Source organism: Phoenix dactylifera, chromosome 9 (genome assembly GCF_009389715.1).
Source record: "Phoenix dactylifera cultivar Barhee BC4 chromosome 9, palm_55x_up_171113_PBpolish2nd_filt_p, whole genome shotgun sequence".
Classification (NCBI taxonomy): Eukaryota; Viridiplantae; Streptophyta; class Magnoliopsida; order Arecales; family Arecaceae; genus Phoenix; species Phoenix dactylifera.
Genome location: NC_052400.1, coordinates 13129267 through 13145399, shown reverse-complemented (window position 1 = coordinate 13145399; position 16133 = coordinate 13129267). Strand labels below are relative to the sequence as shown.

The window sequence follows — 16133 nt, the reverse complement described above, 5'->3', positions numbered from 1 at the left end:
GTTCAAAGACACTGTAGCTCACAGTAGAACTTATTAGTGAATTCTAACCGTGACCATACGACATAGTTATGGTAATGTTTCTAAAAGATATTACTTAGAAAAAATCACATCAAGCTTTCTTGCTGCTCTCTTAAGTCTCGGCCAGATAATTTTGTCTATACCCAAAAAAGAGAGGGCGGAGGGTGGGGAAAGAGATTAATTAGAACAGAAAAAAAAATGCAAATTGAACTCCCACCGCTCTAAGGCCCTCAGATTTGTTTATTGCTGCTGTGGAGCTTGTTAGTGCCATTTCCTCAAATATGATCCTTTTTCTGTAAATTCACTCTATGAACTCAACTCGATGACCTGGCAAAAGTATAGGAGCTAAAGTAAAGAAGTATTCATCAAATATATTGCAATCACAGCCACCCATCAAATGCACCTGCTAATGAACTGTGCTTGCAAGTCGAGAGTATCAATAAATGTAGCCCTCAAATATTCAGTTTCAAAAATGTTATATAATATTTTCAATGGTTTGTACAAGCTAAAATTCCACATATCATATTGCTTGCATCTTTGTCAACGCATTCCTCTAACCACATCCAAGGGTTCAAAGCAATATCTGTCCACAATAGTCGCATAAAACCAGGAAAGTGCTGAAGCAGAAACGGCCTGCGCATCAAATACCCATTCTTGATAATTGACCCCTTCACTATGCTGGAGCAAGGCCTGACGCCTGGATATCACATAGCTCTTAGCCCTTGTGTTCACTAATATATATATATATATATATATAAAGAAAGCAAATCAACCTCTCATCATTTCTATTGATGAGGTTCATTTGGGTGCATCCCCATACAATAAGTACTGCATTCATTCATGCAAAATCGGATTCAGGTTGATGAAACTGGCTACTTTTCCTCTCTTATCACTAAAAGCACCATAATCTTTCTTTGAATATTGCCAAAAAGTTAAAAAAGAAAATAAACCAAAAGGCAAAAGGGTAAAAAAGCCCTGATGTTTCCAAGCTGTGCAATTTTCTTGTACCCTAGGACCCCTATCTACCTTTCCTGTTAACCCTCAACCAATCCAACAAAATCAAAAGGGAAGAGGCTTCTATGAGAAAGCACCCTGAAGTTCCGTAGGACAGCATGAGTTTGTGGACCGAAGCATGCATCTTATTTTGCATTTCACATCACGTTTCTTTTTGGAAGCAAGACAGGAAAAAACTACTTCCTCTTCTTTCAACCTCGCAGATTTCCATGCCACTCCATTTTCTTTGCATCTCAAATCCTCTGGGAGCCGATCCAAAAATCCCTTTGACCGCAAAAACTAGAAGCCTTCTTAGCCATGGAAGCAGTGGTTGTTCAGCAAAATTACGCTTCCCCTACTCAGATGATTTCAATCCAAACGATTGCCAGCTACATCACTCTGACCTGAATCTGGAACCACCATCCTCAATGGCCGTTGGCCCACCCTCAAAGATGTCCTCCGACCCTCATACTGCAAACGGTTAGAAAATATATATAATTATTATTAGGGTTCCTCAAATTAATATAAATCCCTATCAAGCACCATTAACAACATTACAATCCTTTTCAGATAGGATCAGTTAGTTACCCGACGAACAAAATCATCAATCTCCTCAGGTGTCAGAGCATCTCCCTCTGCATTTTCATCCCATCCAAGTCGTCGCAGTAAGTCTAATTCTTCCTCGCTGGGTACGACAACAGGGTCTGAAGATGAAGTTTCATCAACGCTGTTGGGAGCAGACGCCGGGGCAAGAACAGGCCCTGAAGAGCTCTTTCCTGCATTGCCAGGACCAGAATCTGGGACAACAGGGTCTGAAGATGAACTCTCCTCTTCATTGCCAGGAACAGACCTGCTGGACACTTCACAGATATCAGTACCATCCTCAGTCGCACCATTACCATCTTCCACTGGGCAGCGCACCAAATCAGAACAAGATGCAGAACTGTCCTTCTCTTGATTAACAGAAGTGGAGGCCCCTGTTATCTGCTCATCCAACTTCGCCGACCCGGATGTGGATGCAGCACAGCTTGGCTCAGTAAGATCAGCAGAATGGCTCGTAGGTGATTTCTTCCGAATGAAATTGAAGAAATCATTACGATTCTGAGCCTGAGAAATAGGCCTTCTTTCCCCAAAGGAACTCTGAGTAGAAGATGGAGCACCTGCCTTGCTGTCTGGCTTCAGCTTTGGGTTAACAGCGCTCTTTGGTGGGTGAATTGCAGCTGTCTGAAAACCGCCGTGTGGGGTCGCAACTCTGCTGGCATTCATTAGACTTGGGCTATCTTTGGCAGTAGGAGAGATGCCATTTCTCTCACGGTTGAGGACTTGGAAATTCCCCACCTGAGATACCTTTGAAGTATCTATTCTAGCAGGTGCACGGAGGGTCAGATTGACAGGTTGAGATGACTGCTGCCCAACCTTGGAAGGACCACCGAGATCTCCACTTCTTGCTCCTTTGGCTTTTGACTTCTCTAAAGAGTTGAGAGCCTAAAAGAAATATCACCATCAAAAAAATTTTAGTGTGTTAAACAAGAGTTTGCCTGCCATGTGAATATCAGAACTCAATTTTGAATCAAATTCATATTATGCCCATAAAAAAGCTAGAAAATTCAACAAAATTTCCAATATAAGGAATGGTGGCAGAGACCTTGATTAAAGCATCCAAGCATTGACATTCATAAAATAAAACCCCCAAAAATGGAAAAACTAAAGGTCAAAATTGTGGACTTCAAAAATTATTTCTTAACTGGATATCTGGTCCCAGCAAATTTTACTTGTGTGATATCATTGATGTAAATATGGTACACCAGGAGCATATTTCAAGGGATTCATTTGGAACTCATTTTAATAAACTACAACAAATGTAATGTGGCAATGTCCCTAGGGTAGTTCAATATTACATTTCAATTTAAAAATCAACACCACCATTTTACTTCAAATTAATACCCAGAACCCATTCGGATTTGTGCATCTTTCAGCAAGTTGTATATCCAAAACCATGCTTTGAGCTCAGGGATCATCCTATCTGTATTATTATTTGGTAGTTATTTTGTGCATTGCAATAAACATTGCCCCCCCCCCCCAATCTCCTCCTCTTTTCTTCTGTCTATCATTTGCAATTACCAAACTGTAGGCTCTTCACACATTGTATACAGAGATTCCATTTATTTTCTGTAGGAATCAAATCTGATACTGTTGAAAAGATTGTCTGATATTAGATTCTGAAACTCTATGTGCATTTCCCGCACCTAATATAGCATGAGATTCTACAAAAAGGCCATGTCAAGCAGAATGGAAAATCATTAAAATTTTAATTGGATGGATCTGCAGTGACATTAGATGGCTGATTATATTTCAAAGGTCAATGTGAAGCACGATAAGATGTCTGTAAGTACCAAAAGAAATGTTTGCCTCCAGCTTTGGCTTAAGGTTCTCCCCGGATGCCAATCAAGATAGCCTTCATATCAGATGGATAATTCACTGGCTAAATAAGAGGGTAAGATCTCATACTTCCATCTTTTAAAAAAATCTTATACTTCATATGAATCCAAGTAGTGGTGAGGCTTCTCCAATCACCAAAGCTTGAAATAACAAAACAATAAACATAATGTGAAAAAACTCCAAGGGAATTCTTAGACTCTAAAATGATCATAAAGAGCACAAGAGTCATTGCCCAACAAGCGTGCAAATTTCATGCAATGGAAGCAATAGATGTCGAACATGCCAAAATCATAGAAAAAACATCACAACGTGTTTACTGTCAAGATCCCATCAAAACACGAATAAAAAATTCAAATTACAAAATAACTAGGCTCAGGAATATAAACCTAAAGAAAACTCTTTAGACAGCATCACATAAGTAAGCTTCTGATCACAATGCAATTTCAACTTGTTTCATGTCAATATGAATCTGGTATACCAGAAGCACAATCTTATTATCTACAATGCATTTTTTTCTCATTTAGGCTGATTAAGAATCACATAATCTAGGGTCCATTTAGTATAAAATTGAATATTTACAAATTAAAAAGCATTACACCTAGTTTAAATTTTAATAACAAAGAGAATTACTTGAAATTCCAGATTAACTCTTTAAAGCGCTCCATGAATAAGCATGGCCTAGCAGGAAAGGTTATAATTTATAAGTCATTACTTTTTTATGGTAAAACATTTTAAAAGTAAATTCATGTCCTCCCTCTCCTTCTTTCCCTATTATCTCTATCTACATGTTAAATCATACCTAGTCAAGCTAAGTATCCATCAAAATTGAATTGCATAAAGTAGTATGAAAGATTCACATTAGAGGATAGCTGGAACTATAGATTCCTGCCAATGTTCACTGAGATGAGATTCAATATTTGCATTGAAGTTGATATTAGAGGGAAGCAAAACTCCTAACAATGTTCTGGCATTTTAAAGCTCTATATCAACCGTATTAGGGGGCTTCTAGAATGCAAAAGCTGATTGCATAATAAGGTACCATCGCTACTTCAAATCGATGGACCAAAAGAGAATTTGACTGCTAAGCATACGTAATAAATGGACCAAAAGGGATCTTCAATTGGTGGTAAGAGTAGAATTTCCTATATTGAGCAGTCTGTCTCCATCATTGTCGAGTCATCCACTAGTGCCTAAAGCAACTTACCCATCCTTACGATCAGAACCTTCTCATCACACAATCTGATCATGTCTTCTCCAGTCAAGTTTACACAAGGTTCTAAATACTGGTGGAATAGTGGGGCATCCAACCATCCCAAGAATTGAGACAGGAAAACGTCGAGTGTAGGGACAGGATGAGTTGTGAAATAGACTGGGACAGGGCGAGATGCCAACTGTCCTCAATGTGAGTACACAGCACATCGCATTCCATGAAAAAACTAGGAAGGCACAGTCCTGCAGTATTTAAGATCTTGAGGTGAAGCATCCTTGCTTAAGACAACTTGCAGAACTAATACTCGTCCACATACTAAAGAGAGAGCTCAGACTTGTGCTCAGCAAGAACATTTGCTCTAATACCAGTTTGATGGATAAAATCAAAACTAGGATAGATATTTTAGTTTAATGAGACTTCAAGAAAAGATAATAAAAAATATAGAGTTCACCAGATCCATAATCATAGTTGCAAATCCTCAAGCCAAGGAAAGCCATCTCCCAACGCATAGACTCCAACAAGCACAAGAGGCAAACAGAAATTACAAATTAAGTTTTCTCCAGTCCTCCTCAATTTTCTTGGAAATTCATTCCACTATGAACAAAATGCATTATAACTTGAGCCAAAAAAAAAAACTTCATCCAAGTAATTAATTTAATAAAAATTAATCCTAATCCTTCAAATACACATGAAAAAAAAAAGAAAACGAAAAAAGATACAACTACGTCCATGTGCAAATATAAGCCTTGGTTTGTATAAATCACTTTGATAATTTGAATGCTTTCAAAAGATGTAACTCATCAAGGCGCACCAAAATGATGCAATTATAAAGCTAAAATGGATGCTTGAATCTAAAGTTATGGTGTTTTTAAGTTGCCATTGCAATCATTTCTAAATATGGTAAAAAATATTCCTTACATAAAAAGTACCATAAAAAATTCAAGTGGCATTGGTTGGTGGGTTCACTAATAGTCAAGGTTATGCTTGACCAAAACTGGTGGGTGCATTACCAGTCAAGGATATGCTTGGCCACAATTAAAAAGACCCATAGCATTTTATTTACAAAATCTTGTCAGAAACCAAAATGCTATATCACTAAGACTGCTGCACTTAGAAGTATTCTCATTCAACATCACAGGTTGGTGATTTTACCTTAATTCAAATTTTCTAAACTAAGAGATAATATTTTCTTTTAGTAAGTTGTTGATCTTTCAGTAAGTTAATGCACTTAAAAAGAAAGTTAAAAGAGTGTAAAGTGAAACAAATGAACAAGAATTTGAAAAGTTCTATTCAAAGTTGAATATTTAAATTCAAAAATTTTAGTCATTTTATGAGCTTTCTAAACTAAGAGATAATATTTTCTTTTAGTAAGTTGTTGATCTTTCAGTAAGTTAATGCACTTAAAAAGAAAGTTAAAAGAGTGTAAAGTGAAACAAATGAACAAGAATTTGAAAAGTTCTATTCAAAGTTGAATATTTAAATTCAAAAATTTTAGTCATTTTATGAGCTTTCGGTACACCCACTTGTATAGCACACAACTAGTAATTTCAAGAAACATGCAATCAAGGTTTAATTGTTGCATGCCAGTGCTGTACCGTTGCTAAACTGGTATAAGACATGTTGTGTCATGTGGTGCTTGGAATGGCAACAGGCACTGTTGGCACTTCAATCCTTTAATGCACTCACATCATGTTTTTGCAGTACATCTGAATGCTCCCTAATCATAAAACGAACCCATATATCTCAACTTTAGGTCAACATTTAAATGTAAACAAATGAATCCTAGGACAATAAGAAAGTAACACATTAAATTTGTCGTGGAAGAAAATATTTTAGTTCTAGTGTCTTGTTTACTGTCGAGACAAAAGATGGAGACTGTAGAAAGCAGACTTTCTTCAGATTCTTTCCCAACAGATTCTTTTGTTCTTCAAAATATACCTAACTTAAAAATCAAAGCTTAAAGATTTATCAAGAATAACATATTCATGGATATAAATAAATAGCAGAATGTACAAAGGGGGATTAAAAGGGGAAAAGAATCAAGTGAGACAACAGCATCATGTGCAACAAATGTCAGCAGAGGCCCACAAGTAGGCACAACAAGCCTTACATCCAAACTCCAAAATCGAGAGAATTATGTCACCAAGCTTATAAAAACATGCCATAAAAAATATAAAGGAATTAGCCACAAAGATAATGAATCGAAGGGAAAAATCGAAAGCCTTGAGCTCCATATAGTAATTCAACTACTGTTAGATTGGAGTTTCTACCAATCACAGTAAAATAGTGTGCCCTTGGGGCCAAGTCCCATCGGCACAAAACAACATATTGCACCAGTTCTTATAGACAAGTGATATGGTAAATCATCTTGCACACACCATTATATATAATCCACGAACACAATCAAATATGTGACAACCATACAAGTACAGCAGCAATTTCTGCCCATACATGGATTTAAAAAAAAAAATCCACATAATAGCTTGACTACCACATTCTAAAAAATAAAAGAGGACCCAAAATTACAAGTTCCCATTGAACCCCTTAGAAAGCATAGACCAAGATCAGAATGAAAGCGGGCGCAACAAGGCATAAAAGCAACAAGTTTCTAGATGGTGACAATCCAAAATGCAAAAAAAGAAAAACAAAAGCACTTTTTATTTTTGGAAAAAAACATGCATACCAAATTTACAATCTCTGCTTCCACCAAAAACTCTCCTTGAAATATATCTCCAACAATCCACGAAGTAACTATAGCTCTGGCTTGAAGCCAAATGAGAAAAGGTTGAAAAAACAAATAGAAGAAGAAGAAAAGAATGTACAAGAACCAAAGAAAGAAAAACATATGGGACTCCTCAAGTAAAAGAAACCTAGTGGAAAATCTACCATAAAGCTTAAAGCTTCATTAAACATAATCCTCAAAGCACCAAATCTACTCTCAAAAACTATTAACAAGGTTATCCATAGCTGAAAGTCACCAAAACCCTTAAAATAGCCTAAAATAGGCTTTCACCACAAAATTGAAGCCACTCATCCTGGAGGCTTAAAGAAACAAAATAAAGTTGGAATGAAAATTTGGTTTCTATAATCAATGTTTTTATAGATGGAAAAGGCGGCAGAATTATAATTTCTTATTGTCTTGATGGTTAATCAGTAAGGTGGTCATAAGACTAAGAATCTTATGATTGATCCATTAAGAATCTTACTTAGAGAACCTTTCCCTGGCTTTCTCCTAATTTTAAATTCAACGTAGACCTAGCTTGCTATAGAGTAATACTTTTGACTCTTAATGCATACTAACAGTCTTCAACTAAGACTCCTGCTCATGAATTTTGACCTGCCTTATTACTTTGAAGCACAAATGTTCTAGTTTTCCCTTCACTTTTTACTCAGTCAGTAAAGACCTCTTAAATATACAACAATGAACAGAATTTTAGCAATTTATAGATGTATGAGCACTTCATCAGCATCTGGAGCATTAGTTAGTTTTGATCTTGATGGCTTAACATCATTGGTCCCTCTCGCCCTCCCCCATTTCATGCCTCCATATGAAGTACAACTACTAATAAAGACCAAGATCCTCTTTATGTATCACATTAGTGGCTTATCTTCCAACATACACAACCCATAACTCATCAAATTCAACAACAATATGCTCCGCTGCAATTTGGCCTTCAATCCTAGGCAATCACAACCACATTTGTCCACCAATATCACTTGGTAATTTGAATAAGTCACTAGAATTTCAAACAAATCAAGCTTTATTGGATATATTAAACATATAGCTCATATATATGAGAGAACTTCATAAAAATAAATTTCTAAATCACAAACAATTCACTAGACCTGCAAAATTTCACTTCTACAGCCAACATACATCTTAGACAATTGCAAGGAAAAGGACAAGAAAAAGCAATTAAACCCTTGAATGAAGTTTGCAATGTTCGGAATGATAGGAACTTTAATAGTTCAACAGTAACATTTATCAATATCTTCATAATAAAATCATTATGCAAACAATAGCAACATGCATGTGATCAAGACAATACTCATCACATTTAAAAACCATTAAGTGTTTAACAAGAAAAAAGTCTACAGACGATCTTATAGCTACTCTCCCACCTCTGAGCAACATCTAAAGGAAATGTCAAACAATATTCCAAAATGCAGAAGTCAAATGCGAGCCAACTATAGAAATGATGAGAAAGCATCATCCAAGGTACGTTAGAGAAAAAGAAGTACAAATATTAGCAATTTTAAAGGAAATCATCGGTAAAGTTTTTAATTGAAATCTTAAATGTTAAATTAGGTGCAACGAAAGGGCAAAGAATGGAAGTTTCTAATAACAATGCAAGAGTTCCTTTAAAAATGCTACAATTGTGTAAGCTACAATGGATTTAGGTGCTCTAAGCAAAAAAGGGACATCCAAGATCCGAAATTATCATCTACTATCTGGAGAAGTTAAGATATGAAGTTTACTGCAGATATAGATAGCAAACTGGAGGTCTGATCCACATGCTGGAGATAACTATGATTTGTTGAGGTCTTTCGTTCAGAACAACTCCTTCCAGCTTGTTTCCATCAAGCCCAATACCCTCCCAAATTCACCAGTGACTTTGTACTCCCTAAAGTTACAGCTAAACAGACCGAAACCTGCCTTACATACAGGTCTCATCATGAACTGACCTTTCTTGGGCCCAACTATAACAATCTCATATATAGGATCCCACTAGTTCTGTCCTTGAATGACTATTAGTCATATGGTTGCAAAAAAATATGTATGCCATTCATCTAAGATGAAGCTTTGCAAAAATAAAACCATGAATTGTGCACATTAGACACGGCAAAGATGCAAAACATTGATCCAATGGAGGACATGACCAGAGAAAGACAGCCAAGTTCACTATACTTATGAACCATGTGGTACTCCAGTTATAGATAGAACATGAAATACAGGAGGTAACCCTTCAACTTGCTTTAGAGGTGGCAAGGTGCAACTTCATATCACAGGCATTGAACTCTGATCATGAGGTGCTATTTAATGATCAACGAAAGCAAACCATGCTTTGTAATAAGACAAATAAGAGAATAAGACCTTAGCAATCCACAAAATTTAAGTTACCCATTCTCAATATCTGATATTTGCTTCATAGATATGAAACAGAGTAAAATCAGAAATTATAAGATTTTCACAGGAATTATATGTCGAGTCAACCTCAGTTAGGTTTCAACAAGGATAGCCTTTGGTTAGAGACTAATCTTAGTGCAGATTCCATTAGTTTGGACTAAGTCAAAAATACCTGTTCACAAATAGCAAAATCACATCTGAGCTGTGAAAAGATGTTGTCAAACAAGATATATGGAGCCAACAAAATTCACCATATTGACCACACAAATTATCTATTCGATATTGACCTAGGAAAAGCTTAATAAATATGAAAATAAAGCTAATCATACACTTGATGTAAATAATATATTGATCAAACTGTACATTATAGTATTGTACAAATACTTGTTGCACTTGTAAATGGCACCAAGCTAGAATAGATGAGTATATGCAAATAAGGAAACCCACTAGAAGTGTAGTTGTGTATGAAGGCATACACATGATGCCCATATCATAAAACTCCATAACTTCAAGTCACCCATAATACCCTAATCACTTGACCACCAATATACACAATCAAATTTCTAATGCATTAATCCATAGAATAAATCCACTAGGCCATAAAAAATGTTCACCAACAAGCACTGCTCAAGATCAGCAAATCCATTCTACTATCATATTCAAACTCCCGAAAGGCATTCATGAGGCTTCACTTAGGATGCCATACATCTTCACTCATGTGCGTAGCACATGTCACTCTCTAGTTATAACAAACAAAACTAACACATCAGAACATCACATCAACTGAACTCCTTCAATTGCAACATCCAAACTCGAGACCATAATGCAACTCAAAGCAACAGCATATCAAAATGTTAAAGCTTAATTTTTAAAGAAGGATATTTGGGTTAGATGTATCTTTTAAATCACCTTAAAAGTCCTTGCCATCAACCCTCACATTCAAATTCCACAGAATTTCCCCCCTTAAAATTACATCAAGCCAAATTCTTGCCCTGATTACCTCCTAATTGTGATTAACAGGGAATTCAGAGTTATATAATTCTCTATGTTCTTCTCAAAAACTTTCTTTGATGACATTATCCAGCAAGACTGCCAATTAATTTCCTGCCTATTTGAGATACCACTACCAACATCCTCCTACATATATATGGTCCAATAATCAAGGCTAAACCCCCTGAACTTCCAACCCAGATAATGAGAGGAATTTAGAAATCCAAAATGCCACTTGACAAAATGAATCATAAGTCTTACATAATTAACCATGGTTGAAATGATACCCCTGTAACAGGTAATTCAAAGCATCAAAAAAAAAGGAGGTGCCTTATAGGCAACAAAAATATCACAGATGGACCAAATAGCAAACTATCTTCCAAGTGTCTTAAATGACAAAGCATCAAACTTATTCAAGCAAACAGAGTAGCACCAGATGCCTCCGTCATAAATTATTCCACATGATGGTCTAATGGTGAAGCTGTTCCAAATCTTTTTGATGGTCACAACATTCTTAGACCCATTTATTACTCTTTATCCATGGTCAGAATCACATAAAACACTCTAATATTCCACAAAATACTTAGCATTACCTCCCAGATCAACTCACCGAACAGTTCTATTGTTCTCTCCCCGTGCCCCTCAAATATATCAAGCATCCTTTTAACCAAATCTTCTTCAAGTCTTTATTGAACACATCCATACCATCTCAACTAGTTCAAAAACTACATACAAGACATGATTTAAGATTATTAAAGAGAGCTTTGACTCTACTGAAGTCATCATAGATAACATCTACAATCTTCTAATACACGCTTGCAAATGATCGACATGCCCATGATACTAATATGCCAAAAGCACATCAACAATATCACAATATTAGCAAAATTGTACCCATGTATGCATATTTGATAAATGTCGAGATAAGATAGCATACTCCACTACCAACCTACCACACTTCTTAGGCCACATGTTCTAGCCTAACTTGGTGAACAAACTTTGATCATGAAAATCCCATAGCATACAAAAAAGAATACAAGACATATCATGCATCTGTCTCATTTTTTTAAATCATTCTTAGTTCAGTGATCTTCAGCTCCCTACTGCACTCAATATCGATAACCAGAAAAGGATACAACATTTTTTAACAACCGCCAATATACAACCTTCAAATAAAACTTGTTCACCAAAGTTTGCTCTCTGATCCCAAACACCTCAAACTTTCCTAAAGCCATTTACCATCTACAGGACTCAGCTTGAACACCTCGATAGAGGAACACTCTACCAAAAAGGAAGATTGTCCTATAAAAAACAACAAACCTATACTCCTGAAAGAATATACCCAACTTTGGAATAGCCACATTACCAACAATCTAATCTCTCCTCCATCTCCTCAAATCTTCAAGCAAACCTTCACTCAACCTCAAACACCTCTGTACTCCCCTCCATTAGGTATACCTAGAACGGCAGGTATTACTCTAAGCTTCAAGCTAAGGATTCAACCATTTTAATAATTTTTCGTTACAGATTTCAAAGATTCAGTATAATCAGCAAATGTTCGCCATCATTTGCATCATTGCTAGTCTTGCATGAAATCATACATGGTTATAACTTTTTTCTGGTAGGAGAAAAAGTGTAAGACTCATGAACTTGAAAAGAAAAATTGGTTATCAAGTGTAAATTTATCTCCTTCCAGACCCCAGTAACCTAGTTCAACAAAGTCCTTAACCAAGCATTCAAAATCACAATGTCTCATAAGAACTCTCACCTTTCTGTTCCTAACTTTACAGAAAAGTAGCAATGCTTGACAAGCATTTCAAAATCACAAAGTTTAATATAAACTCCTATGTTCTTCCTGAACCTAATAGTAATTCTCAAACTTCTGCCAGCTAGTATAATTCTCAACTTTTGTCAGCTAGTATGATATAGTTTGTTCATGCTCAATAATAATTAAAGCAAAAGCAAGGGAACTGAATGAAGCTATGTTTCAGCAAACATAAGCAGCAATATCAATGAAACCTAATACTGAAATAGAAAAGGCCGTAATCGAAACAAAAGCTTATACTTGAATAAAGGATGTATGATGCTATTCCAAAAATGTTATTACTCAATTAACTTTCCATTTGAGAATGCAACATTTTGACAACATCAAATGGATAGGCATAGTGGATAAAACATCATCATGAACTTTCTTCGGATCATTCAATAAAAAAAAATTGCAAGTTTCAACTAAGCATCAGTAAAAGCGCACTGAACATGATTTAAAATCTTATCACCAATGTAAGCACCCATTTTCTTAGAGATTATGCACATGTTTAAATACCATTTAAAAATACGTATATGCCTGGAGAGAAGGATACAAATTTCTGACAATTATATAAGCAAACCATTAAATGCACGTACAAATACCTACCGAGCTTTTAGGCATCGAAGGAGTCACAGGTATCAGCTTGCTGTATTGTAGACGAGTCCGTTCTTCAATCCTCTGGGTATCAATGGATAACTACAACCAGGAAATCGAAGAAAAAATGTCATTCGTATACAACTATCTGAATAATAAAGAAAGCAATATATTCACTAGGTTACCTGAGGTGGAGTACGAGCTCGCGAAGGTGCCTGAGCCAGTGTTTCAGCCATGTTTAACCCTGTATTACTACTCGAAACAGTAGATCCCAAACTTCCAGAAGTGGTTTGTGGAGTGGATGAAGGTACTGGTCCACTGCCTTCAGCTATAACGGGAACATCTACCAGAGCTGAGGTCCAACCATCAATGCCAATCCCTTTAGGAAGGTTCTGAATGGCGGAGGTAAGACCAGGAGAAGATATCCTGCCTATTTCTGGTTGGCCCAGCTTTTCTTCAGCTCCAAGAGATGGAAAGTCTCTCTCAAAGGATGTTTTACCGATGCCACTGCTAATACTCACCCCAGATAGTATACCATTTTTCAAATCACTCCCGGGTCTTTTAAGCAATGACTCGACTCGCTTTCCTGATACCATAGAGTGGGAGCGCCTCAGTGGGTCTTTCTCTGACCTACTTCCCATGAATGAATCAGAATGGTCACTGAATCCATTGTCCGCCAAATGGGACCTATCTTTGTCGCGAAGGTCGATATCCTTCTCCCAATCCCTATCACGATAGGTCCTACCAAAACTAGCATATGGCCGTGAGTGCAAAGAGCTATCCTTATCATGGCTCATGGACCCATTACTGCTCGCACTCCTACGGAAAGAGGAGCTTCGGGCAGCATCATGCTCGCTTGCACTTACCAACAATCTGTTTCTCAAGGAATGTCCAACACCATGGTCGTCTAAAGCAATAAAAAGATCAATTAAGTTGCAGCTCAAACAATACAATGAAAATAGATTACAAATAACCCATAAAATAAATACGAGAAACAATAATTTAATACCTAAATGCGAGGAAGACCCAGTGTGGTGGTTTGAGCTGCTACTGCCACTTGCGCTGCTGGACGAACTTTTGTACCACTCAGGAACAAATGTCGGCTCACCTCGCTCCATAATGAATACAGACCATCATCTAACCATAAAGAATTGCTATATCTGCAGACTTTCAGTCTACCCTCCACCCTCTGTAATCCAACCTCCAAACTGAATTCTAATCCCAATCTGGAACTAATGAAGCCGCTGCCGGCCTAACGGAGGCCAGAACCCGGCATCCACTCGGGATGCCGAAGCCACCCCACCGTTGTATTCCTCCAGAAAAGCTTCAAGCGCCCAAAATCCAAACCCCTTGGACGGCTTCAAGAATGCGGCAGAAGACAAGTGGGTATCTCCAACTGGCGTCCGAACGAATCAGACACACCCACGTATCAAACCAAGCAATCAAAATATCCTCTATCACAAAAACGAACCCTAATTCATGGCAAAAGGAGAACCTCCAAACGCCCTTAAGAGACCCTCATCTCAACCCCAAAAAAAAACGAAAAATAAAAGAAAAACCGTGCATAAATCGAACCAAATAAGATGGGAAGAACGAAGAAGAACCTTAATCCATCCAAGGGGCCATCTTTCGTGGAAGTTTGGAGCCGAACCGAAACCCTAGGATCAGGGAAACCAGGGACCAAGAGTCCCGAAAAAAAAAAACCCAGGGATTTTCGGAGAAACCCTAGAGGGGGAAGCGATGCGCGACTCGGAGTGGGCGAGACGAAGAAAGGGGGGCCAAGAGATTGGGGGGTGGGGAGAGGAGACTCGAAGCCGAACCCTCCTCCCCTCTCCGTGAAGCTTCGGGGGGAGTGGGAAACCCTAATCCTCGCTTCGATTTCGGCGCGGGTGTTTCCAGTTTTGCTTCAAGAGTCGCGCTTCAATAGAAGAGAGAGAAGGAGTTGGGGTGGGGATAAGGATTAGAATTTAGATACGACTTTAAATAAGGAGGAGACACCTTGCGGCGAGGGAAAGGAGAGTCCAGTCTTTCTCTGATTCTTCCCTTCTTTCTTTCTTTCTTTGCTTTCCGCTTCCTCTTCTAACAAAGTCTCTTCCTCAATTCTTCTTCTTACGCCTCCGAAATTTTTGTTTCAATCTCTATACGGGGGTTTTTGGGAGGCTACAGTTAGGTCGGAGAGGAGCGGCGGTTGGAGTGCTTCTTGGGGGGCCGGGGGGCGGAGAGAAATTAAACCGGGGAGGAGAGGGCTTCTCGCTTGCTTGGTTTTATCTTGGAGGAATTGGGAAGGGAGATTTATTGAGGGAGAGTAGGGGAGTCGCGAACTTGAGAGGACTCTGTTTTCTTCTCCTTGTAATTTCTCTTATCACCTTTTGGATTTTAGAGTTGGGAGGGGACCCAATGCCCCCTGGGCTCGCTGGGAGTTGAGGAGGATCAGGGGCTTGCGAACTATGTCTCTCTCGAGGCTGCATGCACATTGGGTCAATTCTGATGGCACCACCTCCATGACTCATATAACTTTTATTAGATTTACATATAATTTGAATTTAGAGAATTATTTTTTTATTATGTACTTGAGTAATTATTACTTGTCATCTCGGAACCGAATTAGAATGTTCCCAATTTTTCCAATGCTTTTTCGTATTCCGTTCTTTTATCCAATTAAAATTTCCTTCTTTATTTAGTGTCCATGGGCAGTTCATTTTTGCTTGGTTTTTCAAAAAAAAAAAAACAGAAACAAGTTTCTTTCTGTTTTTATTCATCTTTCTTCGTTAATTTATCATATTCAAGGAAAGACCCTTTTGTTTTGCTACGTTTAAATTTTGCATTTTCTTATTATTTTTTTCCAGATTCTCATTTTTATATTTTGTTTTTTAAGTATCTAAATTTTGCATTTTGTTTCAAAAGGTTAGCTCGATGATAGTCTTCCATCCAACTTGCACCTTATGATTTGTGCA

General features: G+C 37.5%; 1 protein-coding gene across 1 annotated transcript; it reads right to left on the bottom strand.

Moving 5' to 3' along the window:
* Positions 1-433: 433 nt before the first annotated feature.
* On the bottom strand, positions 434-15508 carry LOC103701832. Its single transcript, XM_008784030.4, has 5 exons — positions 14189-15508; positions 13365-14086; positions 13192-13281; positions 1600-2496; positions 434-1482 (listed from the first exon to the last, which is right to left on the bottom strand). The coding sequence occupies exons 1-5, from the start codon at positions 14295-14297 to the stop codon at positions 1381-1383; spliced, it is 1920 nt and encodes a 639-aa protein (XP_008782252.1). The 5' UTR covers positions 14298-15508; the 3' UTR covers positions 434-1380.
* Between the last annotated feature and the right edge of the window lie 625 nt (positions 15509-16133).

Bases quoted from the DNA above. Each gene is read 5' to 3' on its own strand.
- LOC103701832 (XM_008784030.4), bottom strand. From the start codon at position 14,297: ATGGAGCGAGGTGAGCCGACATTTGTTCCTGAGTGGTACAAAAGTTCG. The intron at 13,282-13,364 runs GTAACCTAGTGA...TCCTGGTTGTAG, and splicing joins GAGCTCGTACTCCACCTCAG to TTATCCATTGATACCCAGAG. The intron at 1,483-1,599 runs GTAACTAACTGA...AACCGTTTGCAG, and splicing joins TTGATGATTTTGTTCGTCGG to TATGAGGGTCGGAGGACATC.